Genomic DNA, 17365 nt, shown 5'->3' on the forward strand with positions numbered 1-17365 from the left:
AATAGTTTACACGACAATAGTTGTGTAACTTGCTAAAATACACAACTATAGTTCTGTAAACAGTAAGATGATATATTTAATAAAATATAACTGTAATCTTTGTACTAACAGAATGCTAAGTGTCATAACAACTACTATATCTTTCAAACTTGCACGATTGTTGTCGTGTAAATTTATACATACATGACAGAAGTCATGTAAGTTGCAAAAATACATGACTCAGTAAATAATCAAAGGATGTATTTCTTCTTAAAAAAATGTTGGGATCTCATACCAATTGGAACATTTTACATATATACACAATTATAGTATGTAAATTTATACGTACACACTAGTAGTCGTGTAACTTATTAACACACACGACTATAATCCAGTAATAGTAAAATGATATATATAGTGAAAAATATATATTTTTTGAACCAATAGAATGATAAGGTGTCATAATAATTGAATTTTTTTTGCACATTTTCACGACTACAGTCACGTAAATACATACATACACGACAGCTGTCGTGTATGTCGGGTGCAGAAAAAAAATTTGACAACAACTTCAGGTTTTAACGAATGTAGTTATAAAATCCATCAAATAACAGTCATATGATGCAAATGCAATGAAAATATGAGTTGCTTTAGTGTTTATCACAAACCAAACAAAACCCTAAAAATAATATAATGTCAACAAATTGAATAGATAGCTCAAAATAAAAAATAAAAAGTTTCAAATACCTTACTCATGGGATGAATAATACACCCAGCTGCAAACAAAAATCTCAGTGCATTAGCTGTTTGTGAGTGATTTCCGATTTTGAGTGTAGTGTGAGTTTTTGTTGTGTGGAGTTAAAGAGTGAAGTAAAGAGTGTGTGAATTGTGTGTGTTTTATTATTTTTTCTTTAGGACATTTTAGACAATGTACCCACATAAAAAAGGCATATTTAGATAATTTTCAAGTATGGGGTATATTTAACTAAATACCCTACTTTTAAGGCATATTTAATTAAAAACCCCGGCCAAGAACATATGGTATGTAAGTTGTAAAAATCTATTTATGGATTAAAGCAAGCATCTCGTTCATAAAACATTAGATTTGATCAAACAATTAAAATGTTTGGATCATACAAAATATTGTTGAGCCATGTGTATACAAAAAAATTCAGAGAAAAATTGTAGCTTTTCTAGTTCTTTATGTAGGTGACATTCTCTTAATTAAAAACGATATCGGAGTATTATCATCAATAAAGAATTGGTTGGTTAAACAATTTGATATGAAAGACCTAAGAAAGACAAGTTATATTCTTAGGATCAAATTGCTTTGAGATCGGAAGAATAAAACGCCTTATCGCAAACTGCTTACATTGATAAAATACTAGCTAGATTTGGCATGGAAAATTCCAATATTGGTTTGTTACCATTCAGGCATAGAATTACATTCTCCAAAGATCAGTTGCCCAAGGCACCTAAGGAAAGAGAAAAATGAGGCAAGTTCCCTATGCACAAGCTGTGGGAAGTCTCATGTATGTCGTGCTATGTACTAGATCAGACATTTGTTTTACAGTAGAGATGGTCTGTAGATACCAATCTAATCATTGTTCTGAACACTGGACTGCAGTCAAGCATATAATTAAATATCTGAAAAGAACTAAGAATCATATACTTATGTATTCTGGTGATGATCTCATTATAGTGGGTTACATTGATTCTGATATCATATCGATAAAGATGTCAGAAAATCAACTTTCTGGTTACGTGTTTACATTAGGAAGTGGACATGTGAGTTGGAGGAGTGTGAAACAAAGTTGTATCGCAAACTCTACTACAAATGCTGAATAAGTGGCTACATTTGAAGCTGCTAAGAAGTTGTTTAGCTCTGTAAGTTCCTGCAAGATCTTGAGGTGGTACTTGCACTAACTGCACCTCTTAAACTATTTTGTGATAATAGTGGTGTAATGGTTCAGTCAAAGGAACTAAGAAACCACAAGAAGTAAAAACATATAGAAAGGAAATACCATCTTATAAGAGAAATAATGCAGAGAGGTGGTGTAGAGGTTACTAAGATTGCCTCATAACAAAACCTAGCAGATCTTTTTACAAAGGCAATACTTGGGAAACTTTTTAACTTACACTTAGAATGTATGGACATGCGTGTGTTGCCACATATGCTTTGAGAGTTAGTGAGAGATTGTTGGGATTATATGCTCTTTAAAGCATATTGATTTATTTATTTTCTGATTAATAAAATATTTGAGATATTTTTCAAAAATCTTAATTATATAAATATTTTGAATAAGGTACATTTAATCATATTATATGTATTTTTGTGATTATCATATGGATTCACAGTAAATATAAATATAAATTATTTTATGATTAAATAAATTAAATTTACAATTAATACATAAAATTGGACACTCTATTTATGTTTAAACCGTAGTAAATTCACCGGATGATTTGCATGAAATAGTTGTGAAGGACTTTTAGTAATTCAAGTACTTCAAAACTCTACTTTTTATTAATTTTAGTTTTCCACCACGTGCAGTGTTGCATATTTTCCTATTAAGTGATAATTCCCTTCTCTATGCAGTTATATGCGCCGTGAAACAGCACAAGGCATATTTGTGAATTTTAAAGAGTTGTGTTTTTACAATGGAAACAAACTCCCTTTTGCTGGTGCCCAGATTGGCCAGACTTTTTGGAATGAGGTTTATAATAATTCTCTTAGGTTTACATCTTGTGCTTTTTTCTTTTTTTGGGCCGGGGGGGGGGGGGGGGGGGTTGCATAATTATTTTTGGGTCTTTTTGGAAATGGATGTATTAAATGGAATTTGATAGTGTTTAATGGATTAAAATTGCATGTAGTTTCAACCATTACTGCTGATCTTTCTTGGTTTTTGAGATTTTTATGCAAAATGTACATTTCTATGTGTTTGTGTGCATTTGGCAGTGTGAATCAGAGAGAGCATATAAGTTTATTAAAATCTTTTGACATGTGCAGATATCACCTTGCCAAGGCCTTATTAGAGTTCGTGAATTCACACTTGCAGAAATTGAGCACTTTGTTGATCCTCAAGACAAATCTCACCCAAAATTCTCAGAAGTCACGAACTTGGAGTTCTTGATGTTCCCAAGGGAGGAACAGATGTCAGGTAAATTGTATATACGAGCTAGTTTCCGTTCTCTTTCCTCTGCCTATTGTGAAAATATTGAAGTGAAAGTTGTTGAATATACCTGGATCATTTGAGGGAGCCTGTCCCTCCACAAATAATGTCAGTGTTTTCAAGTTCAGAGAGTCTACCCCCTGTTGTTTATTGCTGGAATTTAAATAAAGAAAGATTACAACTGTCCTCCCAAGACTATAGGCATGTGTCAGCAAAATAACTAACCAACTAGCTTGGACTCTAATAGCTAACTTGACTTATTCAAACAATGAAAAAAACAAATAAAATAAATTAACTGGAAAAATATAGAACATGTAATAGTAAATCTAAAAAGAGGATTCCACCAGGTGAAACTGTTTTAAAGGTTGGTTTAAAATTGTTTTTAATTTTACCATTTCTTGTCCAATGACATTTTTGGCCTCTGTACCACTTCACGTGCTCCTCTTATTGATTATTCTCTCCATTGTTGTTCAGGGAATAGTAAACAATGAAACTCTTGGCTATTTTATTGGACGAGTATATCTCTTTCTACCATGCCTTGGTATAGATAAAGAGCGTTTGCGGTTCCGGCAGCATCTTGCAAATGAAATGGCTCATTATGCGGCAGACTGTTGGGATGCTGAGATTGAGTGTTCGTATGGGTGGATTGAATGTGTCGGCATTGCAGATAGGTCTGCGTATGACCTGCATGCTCACACGGTAATAGATTGATATACATTTTCTGGATAAGTCTTATAAAAGTACTCCCATACTAGATAATTGTAAAGTCATTTTCACATCAGCTACTATTTTAAGGAGACCTTTATAAGTGCTAGAAGCATAACAAATTCACAACATAAGTTGTAGTATATCTTTTTTGCTGTCTAAACATTGTTGTGCTTCGAACTAATTGAATTTTTTCCGCCCTCGTTCGCAAAACAGGAGAAGAGTGGTGTTGCGCTTGTAGCTCAGGAGAAATTTTCAGAAACTAGGGAAGTGGAGGTATGTTTTTTTATGCTTATTACACTTCTTATTGCTTGTTATTAATTATATGAAGTATAACATGTGTGCTTAGCATTTCTTTTTCATGTGGGGTGTGAGTAATATGATTGCTTGCAACTTTTTCCAGAAATTGGTAATTGCTCCAGTGAAGAAAGAGCTGGGTCTTGCATTCAAGGGAAGCCAAAAGAATGTGGTTGAAGCTTTGGAGGTAAGTATGAAATAGTCTTTCTGTTGTTGATGCTGTAAGTTTAGGAAGTCCTGCCAGTAAATAAATTATAAGTTCCTTTCCCATTAGGCTATGAATGAGAAAGAAGCTATGGAGATGAAGGCCGCATTGGAATCGAAAGGGGAGGTGGAGTTTTATGTCTGCACTCTGGGAAAAAATGTTTGCATTAAGAAGAACATGTTAATTTCTAAGGAGAAAAAGAAAGAACACCAGAGAGTTTTCACCCCATCAGTTATAGAGCCATCTTTTGGCATTGGTCGGATTATATACTGCCTCTATGAGCACTCTTTCTATACAAGGCCAAGTAAAGCTGGGGATGAACAGTTAAATGTTTTCCGTTTCCCCCCTCTTGTGGCACCTATTAAGTGCACTGTTTTCCCACTGGTTCAGAATCAACAGCGTGAGGAGGTTGCCAAAGTCATTTCCACGTTATTAAAAGTTGCTGGAATCTCTCACAAGATTGACATAACAGGTTTGTGCTCTGGATAAATAGTCTTTAATTGTTAAAGTTTTTGGCAACCTTTTTATCGATTAATAAAATATTCCTTAGAAAAGTTCTGACTAAACAAACATGTATTAGTTGATTTGAGCTCATCACTTAGAAATTGTGAAATATTAATACTCTGATGACTCCTGATTTTTATAAATTTCGTTTTGAGATAGCCCGATAAGAACACACATGCAAATGGAGAGACTATTTTTAGGCCGGCTAGTTGATCAAAATGACTATACTCAAACATCTCAATCGAGAGATGGGTATGTGGTGGGATGGGGATCCCTTGCCAAATTAGGGACAGTGACAGGCCCCCGGGGCCATTTTCCTTTCTTGACTTGCATGATTGCATATATGCAGGTGTATTTATAAATAAGAATTCAGCGATTTAAGATTATCTAGACTTGTTTACCGCTGGGCTGGGATGATTGACTCGTATGAGTTCAAATTTGGGTATACAAATCTGGAAGCCGCTAATCCGTTTGAAGAGATTTGACTACTTGCTAGTGTGGATGCTGTATTTCATTGCTAAGGCAACCAAAAAGGCACCTTGGACTGATATGGTAATACATATATGCCGTAGATTTCTTGAAAATCTGAGAGAAAATTGCATATATGTATATGGTAACCCATATGTTTCAGGAAGATGGTCTTGAATGTAAATATGTCTCTGTGTACATTATGGTTACTTGTGTTCCAAAGTCCAAATGAGGGGGTTATTTTCATCTTTTTTCCTCATGGTTAAATAATCTCTGAATATTATATAATAATTCCAAGCTTTTCTTTCTATTAATATTCTAGTGCATTTTTTTTGTCCATGAACGTCGAACGTTACTGTTATTGTGTACTAATATTTGCAGGCACCTCCATGGGGAAACGGTATGCAAGAACATATGAACTTGGTGTACCATTTGCTATAACTGTGGATTCAACATCCTTGGTGACAATCTGAGAGCAAGATAGCGAGGATCAAATCCGTGTCAGCGTGGATGAGGCAGCATCAGTTATAAAGGCTGTAACCGATGGACAAACTACGTGGGAAGATGTGTGGTCAAGTTACCGACATCACTGCTCTGAGTTAGCGGATGGCTAAACTGTATAAATTCCACCATTAGGATTAGCCTATCCTAGTATGATCTTTCTTGATGGCACATTTTTGGGGAGGAAAAAAAAAGAAGAAAGTCTCAATTCAACTTTTATTTCTGTAACAAAAAATTTATTATCTTTTTTTATGTTTGAATACAAGACTCAATATATTAAAGCCGAATCCTTATATGAAAGCCAAATCCAAAGATTCATGATTGTTTGAGGGAAAAATAGGAAAGACAGTAAAGCACCACGTGTCGACAAATGGAATGACTCTAGCACAATCTGAGGTACTCCGCACAATCCGAGGTACTCGGCATGATTTAAGGTACCTTGGACAAATAGTGGTACCCGACATGATACAAGATACCCTGCACAATCCGAGGTACCCGGCGTGATTTGAGGTACCCTACACAATTAGAGGTACCCCACACAAATAGAGGTACCTCGCATAATTAGGGGTACTTCACATAAATTGAGGTACCCCACGTAACTCGAGGTACCCGGCAGATCAGATGCAAGAGAATCTTCCGAAAATATCCGCCGTGAGAAACGTCTCCATCTCTTAAAAAATATTATTCGATTTTGTCAGAATTAGGAATTAAGAACGTCGTACCAAAAGAAGGGGACAGCCACCTGCTACCTCTGCCAAAAGTGAAGGACACTGTCCCAAGGACAGTGGTCCTCAGCCGCCTAACCGATAGCTATTACAAAGGTACCCTGGACCACTCTCCAGAGCGCGCCACGTTTCCAAAGGATAAGATACGCCACGAACATGCACATAAAGGCCCAAAAATCGTAAAAAGGTAAAAGGACGTTAGCCAAAAAGGGTACGCCACGGGCAACTGAGGTACTCCATATATAAAGGTGCCTAGGTTTCATTCTCCAAGAGGTTCTGACTCACCATTAACACTCACACTCCAAAAAATATGTTTTCTTCAACCTTAAACCCTAATTCACAGAGGGCTAGCCAGCTCTCTTTGCCATAAAAACTTGAGTTTGCTAACTTGAGCATCAGAGTGTGAACGCCGGGGTACCCCGGCTTCACCTCTAACTTCTATTTCATTGTTTTGCAGGCGTGGAGCCCATTTTGAAGGACACCTCTCTTGGTTTTGACCTTTCACCATTGTTGCCACTCCCTCTCCCCTTCTCACTTCCCCTAAATTTCAGATATACTGCACCGCACACAACAAACCAGTGAGGTACCCCATCTCCCCTAAAAATACAAATTCATTGTTCTAGATAAGTTTGGCTTTTTCTACCCTAAAATCTGTTGAAAACAATTGGAGCCGTCTGTGGGGAGGCACACAAAAAGCTTCCACAGCGGTTACCAAACTAGTTGTTGTGTGTACTCTAATACATGGCACTCGACGCACCTCCCGAAGGTTTAATGGCGGATCCTACAAGGATGGGAGATGACAGCAGCGGTGAAGGTAGTGATACCGTAAGAAGGGTAGCCCGTCTCAGTAAGGGCAAGGGTATCAAGCAATCAACGAGTATCTGCCAAGATGATGAACCTATCTCTTACAAGCGTTTTGAGGATCTTGCCCATGCAATACTTAGGACGGTTGGATCTCGGGCACCCGAAAGTTCACTTCCACCAGTGACACTAGATGCTCCACCACCTCAAACGGACGACCAAGCTATGGTCAGAAAAGAGGTACCCGAGGCCAACAAGCCAAAGCATAGGCCATCGGGTGCCCGTTCTAAGTTTCAAACCGTGGGCTCCCAAGACGAACGTTCCACCGCCTCTTGCAATTCCTGCAGCAGCCAGGGTACGAGGCATGCAAAGCGTACCCACAAGGATCTCCGTGAAAAGTTAAACGCGAAAAGGGCTTCTTAAATGGAAAAAAATGGAAAAAAATGGAGAACTTGGAAGCCCAAGTGAAGCTCCTCTCCGAGAAGCAAAACATCATAGCTGCTCCAATGCCAATGATCTGCCAATCGCCATTCACTATGGAGATTCGGACGGCAGCTCTCCCCGAGGCATTCGCCATGCCTCAGATACCCCAATACTCGGGTACCACTGATCCCTTGGAGCATGCTAAGCTATACCGCGACCAAATGCTTATCAAGGGTGTAGATGAGAGCGCTATGTGTAGGATGTTTACACACACACTCACGGGCCCCGTGAAGTTATGGTTTCGCTCTTTGAAAGTGGGTAGCATATCTTCCCTACACCAATTGTTATTCGAATTTACTAAAGAGTTTTCCTACGCTTCCACTCGAGATAGGGTAGCCTCCAAACTTGCCTTTATCAAGTAAGGGGAAGCCGAGCCTTTGGCGGAGTATGTGAGTCGTTTCCACCAAGAGGTACTGCGAACCGGTGCATTTGGAAACCAATACACATTGACCCTTTTTGAGAAAAATTTGCGGTTGGGCAAGTTATGGCGTTCTTTTCAAAAGAAGTGCCCACTTTCATATGGGGAAGCCCGTTCTCGGGCGTTGCAGCAAGTGGAGATGGACGAGAAATGCCAATTGAAGCGCTAAGAAGATAAGGCTGATGTTATAAAGAACAAGGAGAAGCCCAAGAGGATGGAGGCCCCAATATTGCGGGTACCCCAAGCACAGAGCCCTCCACGGGCTGCCCCGTGGGGACGAGGGTATAACTCTCAGGGTACCTTCAGGGTACCCCAACCTCCAAGATCGCCACCACCGGATCAGCGAGAGCCACCACCGAGGCCTCGGTACGAATCTTACCATCCACTGAATCAATTCCGAGAGCAGATCTTCTACTATATTTGGGATAGCGGCCTCCTCCGTCCTCCTAAGCCGATGAAGAAGTACCCCAACATGAAGCGTAGCCTGAAGTATTGTGAGTTCCATGAGGATTTCAGTCATAGTATAGCCGAGTGTTTTACTTTGCGTGAGGAAATTGAATCTTTGATTCTTAGTGGGTACCTCAAAGAATTTGTTGCTGGCATGAGAGAAGCTTGGAAATCCGCGGAGCAGGATAAGGGCAAGCGGGCAGCTGATGGCAGTCCTGAACAAGAGGTACCCCCGGGACATAAGAAAGGCGTGTATGTCTGGATGATCATGGGCGGACCGACTTTAGCGGGCCAATCTAGGAGGGCTATCAAAGGCTATGGTAGATCGTTGTCGATAACCACCAATATTGGCAGAGAAGTCAACCTTAATGAATGGGGTACACCGAATGTACCCCAGCATCCCCCGCCTATCCTTTTTACAGAAAAAGATGCTGAGGATAACTCGTACCCCCATGACGATGCCTTAGTAATTACGCTGAAGGTTGCCACTGGTAAGGTAGCAAGAACTCTTGTAGATACCGGCAGCTCCGTTGACATCATTTTCAAAAGCACCTTTGATCAACTATTGATTAAGTCGCCAAAGATCATCCCCTATGCTACGCCTTTTATTGGGTTCGCCGGAGATATGGTTATACCAAAGGGCATCATTACGCTGCCTGTTACACTTGGTAAGGTACTTCACCGTATTGTTCATATGATTGATTTTCTTATTGTAGATCACCCGGGTGCCTACAATATTATATTGGGTAGGCCGTTTTTAGTAGCAACTAAAGCGGTGGTATCCATGCACTACCTCGCCATGAAAGTCCCGACCGCCCAAGAAGTTATCATCATTAAAGGGGACCAACAATCGGCTCGTGGATGTTACTCCGTGGCCTCCAAGGTCACTTACCAAATAGCTTCCGATCAGCCAATGAAGGTGTACCTCAGTGGCAGCCAGCCCACACCTTATCCCTCAAAGCGAGCACTTGCTAGACAGCGGAGAGTGGTACTAAAAAAATCTCCTCAGATAGCCCACCCACGAAAACAGTTGGAATCCTCACCAATGGGCGTAGAAGCAGTTGCGGGGAATAGCTCAAGGGTACCCCACGGGGACCAGGTGGAGCCCAGATGTGAAGTTGAGGCACCTTTGGATCCCTGAATATTGAAAGATAAAAAATGGGGTACCCCAGTTGAAGACTTTATTTCAGTCTCAATTTGTCCCACCGACCCAACAAAGACCGTGTAAGTAGCTCCAATCTTTCGGAGGAACAAAGAGAGAGACTCATCACCTTCCTACACGAGCACCACGACGTATTTGCTGGTCCCACTCGGATATGCCGGGTATCCCACCTTCCCTCTCTTGTCACAAACTCAATGTTAGCCCACATGATAAATCGGTCAAACAGAAGCGTCGCGCCTTCAACCAAAAGAGGTACGATGCAATTGAACAAGAGGTAGACCGCCTATTAGCAACGAGATTTATCCGGGAAGCAGTGTACCCCGATTGGATATCCAACGTTGTTCTAGTCAAGAAATCAAACGGAAAGTGACGTATGTGTGTAGACTTCACCGATTTAAACAAGTCATGTCCCAAGGATAGCTTCCCGCTTCCCCAGGTGGACCAGTTGGTTGATGCAACAGCGGGGCATGAGATGCTTAGTTTTATGGATGCCTTCTCCGGTTACAACCAAATCCCAATGTATGAACCCGATCAAGAAAAACGGCCTTAATCACCAACCGTGGGTTATACTATTATAAAGTTATGCCGTTTGGTTTGAAGAATGCCGGGGCTACCTATCAGCAGCTAGTGAACAAAATTTTCAAGGAACAAATCGGGCGCACCATGGAGGTGTACATAGATGACATGATCACTAAATCGGTACATGCGGGGGAACACCTGGGGCACCTCAGAGATACCTTTACAGTTTTAAGAAGACACCAGATGCGGCTCAACCCTAAAAAATGTGTATTCGGGGTTACCTCGGGGAAATTTCTTGGGTTCATGGTACAACAACGGGGGATTGAGGCCAACCCCGATAAAATTCGCGCGATTCTTGACATGAAATCGCCACGCACCATCAAAGAGGTTCAAAGCTTGGCAGGCCGGGTAGCTGCCCTGAGCCGCTTTATCTCCAAGAATACAGACCAGTGTAAGCCCTTTTTCAAAGCTTTGAAGACAGGTAAGAAGCTCCAATGGACACCCGATTGCGAAAAAACTTTCCAAGAACTGAAGGTGTACCTCGTGAATGCTCCAATACTTGTCGAACCTGAGCCGGGAGAGGTGCTTCTGTTGTATCTTGCCGTATCCGAGCATGCCACCAGCTCTGTGTTACTCCGAGAGGACGATAATGGGGTACAATGACCTATTTACTACACTAGTAAGGCTATGGTTGATGCCGAAAAGAGGTATCCCACCTCTGAAAAGATTGTTTGGGCATTGGTTGTCTCCGCACGGAAGCCCAGACCATATTTTCAAGCTCACACTATTGCAGTCGTCACCAACCTTCCCCTCCGGTAAATCCTCCAGAAGTTAGACATGTCCGGAAGGCTTCTCCGATGGTCCCTCGAATTAAGCGAGTTCGACATCATCTTCAAGCCTCGTTCGGCGATTAAAGCCCAAGCCATCATTGATTTCATTGCTGAATTTGCCAATGACTCAAGTGGTGAAGGTGATCCGAGGTACCTGTTAGATACCCCATCCACCGACGAAAGGGGGCAGGTCTGGGAAATATATGTAGATGGCTCCTCTAACTCACACGGAAGTGGTGCGGGAGTTATTATAATCGACTTGAACAAGGTAAAAATATGCTACGTTTTGCAATGTGGATTCAAGGCTTCAAACAACGAAGCCGAATACGAGGCCATTATAGCAGGGTTGAGGATGTCAAAGGCTTTGGGAGCAAAGAGGGTACACGTCAAGAGCGACTCCCAGTTGGTGGTAAGCCAAATTATCGCACAATATCAAGCGAAAGAGGAAAACATGAAGGGGTACCTCGAAAAAACCAGAGAGTTGATGTCCCAATTTTGCGAGGTTAAGGTGGAAAGGGTACCCCGATTAGAAAACAGCGAAGCTGACACCCTGGCAAAAATGGCGTCCTTTGGTGTAGCTCAGTCAGCTGACCCCATCACGACAGAACACATACCCACCCTCAGCGTTGATCTCCTAGAGCCATTAGAAGTAGGATCACTGTCCAACGAGGTACTTTGGATGAAGCCTATCATAAAGTACCTTAAGGACGGAGACCTCGTCTCAGATAAAAGTGAAGCAAGAAGACTAAAGTATAAAATCGTGCGGTATTGCCTAATCCAGGATACCCTATACAGAAGAGGGTTCACTCTTCCTTACCTTAAATGCTTGAGAAGTGACGAGGTCGAGTATGTCATGAGGGAGATACATGAGGGGATTTGTGGCAATCACTATGGAGCACAATCACTGGCGCAAAAAGCTCTCCGTTAGGGGTATTACTGGCCTACCATGCGGGAAGATGCCAAAAATATGGTATGAAGCTGTGACAAATGCCAAAGGTTCGCCAGGGTACCCCACCTACCCCAGAGAAGCTAACAGTTATATCTTCCCCTTGTCCCTTCGCTATATGGGGAGTGGACCTCATTGGCTCGTTACCTACTGGGAAGGGGCAAGCAAAATATGTAATCGTGGCGGTAGATTATTTCACAAAGTGGGCGGAAACGGAGCCACTAACAAGCATCATAGAAAGGAAAACCACGTAATTCATTTGGAAGAACCTCATTTGCATATTTGGGATCCCCTATGCAATTGTTAGTGATAACGGCAAGCAATTCGATAATGAAAAATTTTGAAGTTTTTGTTCGGAGCTTGGGATAGCCAACCGATTTGCTACACCTGCCCATCCCCAATCTAATGGGCAAGTCGAAGCCGTTAACAAGATTATCAAATGTATCATGAAAAATAAGCTAGAAGAAAGAAAAGGGAGCATGGGTAGACGAGCTACCTGGGGTTCTGTGGGCCTACTAGACTACTTAAAACACCTCCACCTGGGAGACAACTGTTCGTTCTCATCAGCAGTTGAGTAAAAAAAAAAAAAGAGGTGGGAAAGGGAAAAGACAAAGAGAAGATTTTTTTTTTTAGCTCGGCAATACATAAAGATTAGTCAAGGGAAGAAACTAAGTAAGCTACCCTCGGCCCAACCGCGTCGCCACGTGTCACTCATACAATGAGTTTCTTTTGCCTCCAATACTTCTCGCAAAAAAGAAACTAGGGGGATGTTGTTTGAGGAAAAAATAGGAAAGGCAGTAAAGCGCCACGTGTCAACAAATGGAATGACTCTAACACAATCTGAGGTACCTCGCACAATCCGAGGTACCCGGCATGATTTAAGGTACCCTGGACAAATAGAGATACCCAACATGATATGAGATACCCTACACAATCCGAGGTACCCGGCGTGATTTGAGGTACCTCGCACAATTAGAGGTACCCCACATAAATAGAGGTACCTCGCACAATTAGGGATACTCCACATAAATTGAGGTACCCCACGTAACTCGAGGTACCCGGCAGATCAGATGCAAGAGAATTCTCCAAAAATATCCGTCGTGAGAAACGTCTCTATCTCTTAAAAGATATTATTCGATTTTGTCAGAATTAGGAATCAAGAACGTTGTACCAAAAGGGGGGGATAGCCGCCTGCTACCTCTGCCAAAAGTGAAGGACACTGTCCTAAGGATAGTGGTCCTCAGCCGTCTACCTGACAGCTACTGCAAAGGTACCCTGGACCACTCTCCAGCGCGCGCCACATTTCCAAAGGATGAGATACGCCGCGAACATGCACATAACGGCCCAAAAATCATAAAAAGGTAAAAGGACGTTAGCCAAAAAGGATACGCCACGTGGCAGCTGAGGTACTCCATATATAAAGGTGCTTAGGTTTCATTCTCCAAGAGGTTCTAACTCACCATTAACACTCACACTCCAAAAAATAAGTTTTCTTCAACCTTAAACCCTAATTTACAGAGGGCTAGCCAGCTCTCTTTGCCATAAAAGCTTGAGTTTGCTAACTTGAGTGTCGGAGTGTGAACGCCGAGGTACCCCGGCTTCACCTCTAACCTCTATTTCATTGTTTTGCAGGCGTGGAGCCCATTTTGAAGGACACCTCTCTTGGTTTTGACCTTTCACCATTGTTACCACTTCCTCTCCCCTTCTCACCTCCCCCAAATTTCAGATATATCGCACCGCACACAACAAACCAGTGAGGTACCCCATCTCCCCCAAAAATACAAATTCATTGTTTTAGATATGTTTGGCTTTTCCTACCCCAAAATCTGTTGAAAACAATGATCTCACTAGTTATGTTACACTTTGGGCACATAATCATTCTTCCGCTACTAGTCTACTATTGTTTATGTTTTTTCTTCATTTGTGTTATGTCTTTTCAATTGCCAGTTTTTGCCGTAGCATTTTAACAGAGTAAATTAGTTGTAAGTTTTTACTTCTAACGACCCTTTTGTCCTTCTCTAGAAAGTCCATAGTTTTCTGACCACCTTGATAATAATAGTCAGACTTAATTGAATCATATTATTTAATCTTACGTCAGTTTGAAGTCCTAGGGTTTCACTCTAAATGGGATAAATTTTAAGTAATCTTCAGGAAATGAGGTGAGAAATAAGGGATAAATAATCCTAATGTAGTTAACGGGGTGAGATTTGGTTCTATATTCACCACCCCGATTCCTATTATACAAAAAAAAAATTTAATTTTAATTTTTTCAATTACAATATTGGTTAATAAATTGTTTTATTTTAACCTAATTTAAATAATAATATTACTATGTTTCCTTTTTTTTTAAGGTGTTGTTCTCTTCAAATATTTTACAGTTTTGATATCATTTTAAAATATTATTTCAAACTTTTGGAGATATTTTTACTAATTCAAATACTTTATAATATGATTGAGTTTATTTAAGTTTTTAATTTTTAGTTTATTGAAACTATATACCCGTATCTACTATAAAATAAATAAATGAGGAATGAGCCACGTATAGGTAAGTTATTCCCTACACGAGTATTACCCCTATCCCTATCCCACTAGTTTTTCTTGGGGAATGAGGTGGGGAATGAGAGCGAAATTTTTAATGAAGTGGGGAATGGGGTAGGGCTCTTCTCCCCCACGTCACTTCACCCCATTTTCATCCTTGACTGTGAGGCCAACTTTATATACATTAGTTTCAATTATCTGAGGCTGTTTGAGATTGTTTTAAGAGATTTAAAAGTGATTTTAAAAAATTAAAAATTATTTTTTATTATTTTAGTAATTTTTTAAATATCTTTTTTTAAAATTACATTATTCTACAAAAGATTTTAAAAAGTAAAGGATGAGTAATTTTTTAAAATTTCATATTGAAAATTGATTTTATACACAATACAATTTCATATATATTCTCATATATATTATAAAATCCTAAAATTATTCTTATTTAATTAAGAAATAAAATGAGATTATTATTATTTATCAATTATATTGAGATAAAAAATAAAATAAAAATATTTATTTTAATTATTAATTATTATATATACACAATCGAAATATTATATATACATGTTTATTTTAAAATTTATTTTTATTTAATATTTTATCAATTTTAATAAATTACATTCTGACACCATTTTTTTTAAGTTGTCTATAGATTTTTTTTTTCTTTTAAAGAAAACTCCATTAGAGTCAAAGAAGGTACCAAAAGAATAATGAAAATAATAATAATGAAACCAAAATTGTTGAGACTTGAATTCTATGGGGCAATAAAAGTCTAGAACCCTCTCCGGCGATAATTGAAGCAAGGTTTGGTTCGGTTCATTTTTGGGATAAACTTTTGATTTCGGTTCGGTTTATGTCTTAAATTAAAAAAATCCGTTTAGTTTTTAAGGAAAATAAAATCTGGATCAGAATTGATAGTTCGTTTAAGTTCTGTATCGATTTTTTGGTTCGGTTTTGATTTTTTTATTACAATTCACTTAATGGTTCGAATTAATAAATCAATTTTTTAGTTCATCTTAACTTGCATATAAGGCCTACTATAATAAATGTGTAGTCAACACAAATAAAATAATTTACAAATATGTATTCGCAAAAAAAAAAAAATTACAAGGATTTTGGACTAAAACAAAGCATTTTCATAATCATCATCACTGTTTCTAATATAAAAGTTATAAAAGCTTTTGGCCCAAAATAAAAATAAAATAAAATAAGTTTCTGTATCACAATATAATTTATCAAAATATATGGATCATAATAACAACTTACCTCTTAACTTTCCTTTTAAAAATTTTACAAAAAATATTAGACTATATTAAAATTTATGTGTAAATATTTCCTAAGATTGAGTCGTATCATAATTTTATAAAAAATAGAGATCCAAATAATAATATTAGTTCAGTTTTTTTATATTCAATTTTTTAAAAAAATTAAATCATAACTAAAAAAAACCGAACCAGATTTTGTTCAGTTTCTGTTAGGGATGGCAATTTGCGGGCTTGGGCCGGGCTTTTCAAAGCCCAGGCCCATGCCCACATCATTCAAACGAAGTCCAGGCCCTTCAAAAACCCGTCCAAGCCTGTCCAAACTTGGACGGGCCGAACTCGGGCCGGGTTGGGGCTTTTTAAATTAATTATAAAATATTTTTTAAATTAAGAAAAAAATTTAAATTAAAGATAATCATCTAATATATAAATAGAATAATAGTCCAATACATAAAATATTAGTAATACAACCTAATAAAATAATAAATACTAATATAAAAAATTAAACTAATTTAATATTTTGAGTTTTTTCTTTTTTATTTAAATTAATTCATAAATTTAGAAAGCCTGGGCCAAGTCTGGGCTTTTTTGCTAAGCCCTTGTCTAGGCCCAACATTTGTGGGCTTTGTAATTTTTGGGCCCATATCCAGACCCACCCTTGTGGGCTGGGCTGGGCTTGGCCGGGCCTGGGCCAGCCCGGACTTTTTTGCCACACGTAGTTTCTGTTGGATTTTACCAAACCCGAAGCAAGTCTGATTATTCAATTACTCTTTCTTTATGGTAATGTTATCCAGCTCCCTCTCCCTCTTTATTATTTTCAGAATTACTTTATTTATTAGTTATCTTATGAATTCATCCCCAAAGCGAATTCTCAACAATTATTATTTAATTACTATCTTTTTGAGCCACCTTACGTTGACGACTCCAATTAAATTAACAGAGAAGAATAGGAAGGAGTTTTCAATTAAAGATGCCTTAAAAATAGAGTATTTAGTTAAATATACCTCATGCTTGAAAATTATCTAGATATACCTTTTTATGTGGTACATTGTCTAAAATATCCCTAAAGAAAAATATAAAACACACACAACTCACCTCTAACACTCTTGACTTCTCACTCTTTTTAACTCCACACAACAAAAACTTATTCCACACTCAAAATCACTCACAAATAGCTAATGTACTAAGATTTTAGTTTGCAGCTAGGTGCATTATTCATCCCATGAATAAGGTATTATAAACTTTTTTTTATTTTGTGTTATTTATTCATTTGGTTGACATTATATTATTTTTAGGGTTTTGTTTGATTTGTGATAAACAATAAAGCAACTCATATTTTTATTACATTTGTATCATATGACTATTATTTGATGGATTTTATAACTACATTCGTTAAAACTTGAAG

The 17365-nt window shown here is 38.7% G+C and overlaps 1 protein-coding gene and 1 pseudogene across 1 annotated transcript; both read left to right on the plus strand.

Moving 5' to 3' along the window:
* The first annotated feature begins 1653 nt into the window (after positions 1-1653).
* Positions 1654-5945, plus strand: LOC18032432 (annotated as a pseudogene).
* A 2528-nt stretch (positions 5946-8473) lies between these two features.
* Positions 8474-9847, plus strand: LOC112099259. Its single transcript, XM_024186506.1, has one exon. The coding sequence runs from the start codon at positions 8474-8476 to the stop codon at positions 9845-9847; it is 1374 nt and encodes a 457-aa protein (XP_024042274.1).
* The last annotated feature ends 7518 nt before the right edge of the window (positions 9848-17365 follow it).

The sequence above is a fragment of the Citrus clementina genome, unplaced genomic scaffold (assembly GCF_000493195.1).
Source record: "Citrus clementina cultivar Clemenules unplaced genomic scaffold, Citrus_clementina_v1.0 scaffold_9, whole genome shotgun sequence".
Classification (NCBI taxonomy): Eukaryota; Viridiplantae; Streptophyta; class Magnoliopsida; order Sapindales; family Rutaceae; genus Citrus; species Citrus x clementina.

Bases quoted from the DNA above. Each gene is read 5' to 3' on its own strand.
- LOC112099259 (XM_024186506.1), top strand. From the start codon at position 8,474: ATGGAGGCCCCAATATTGCGGGTACCCCAAGCACAGAGCCCTCCACGG.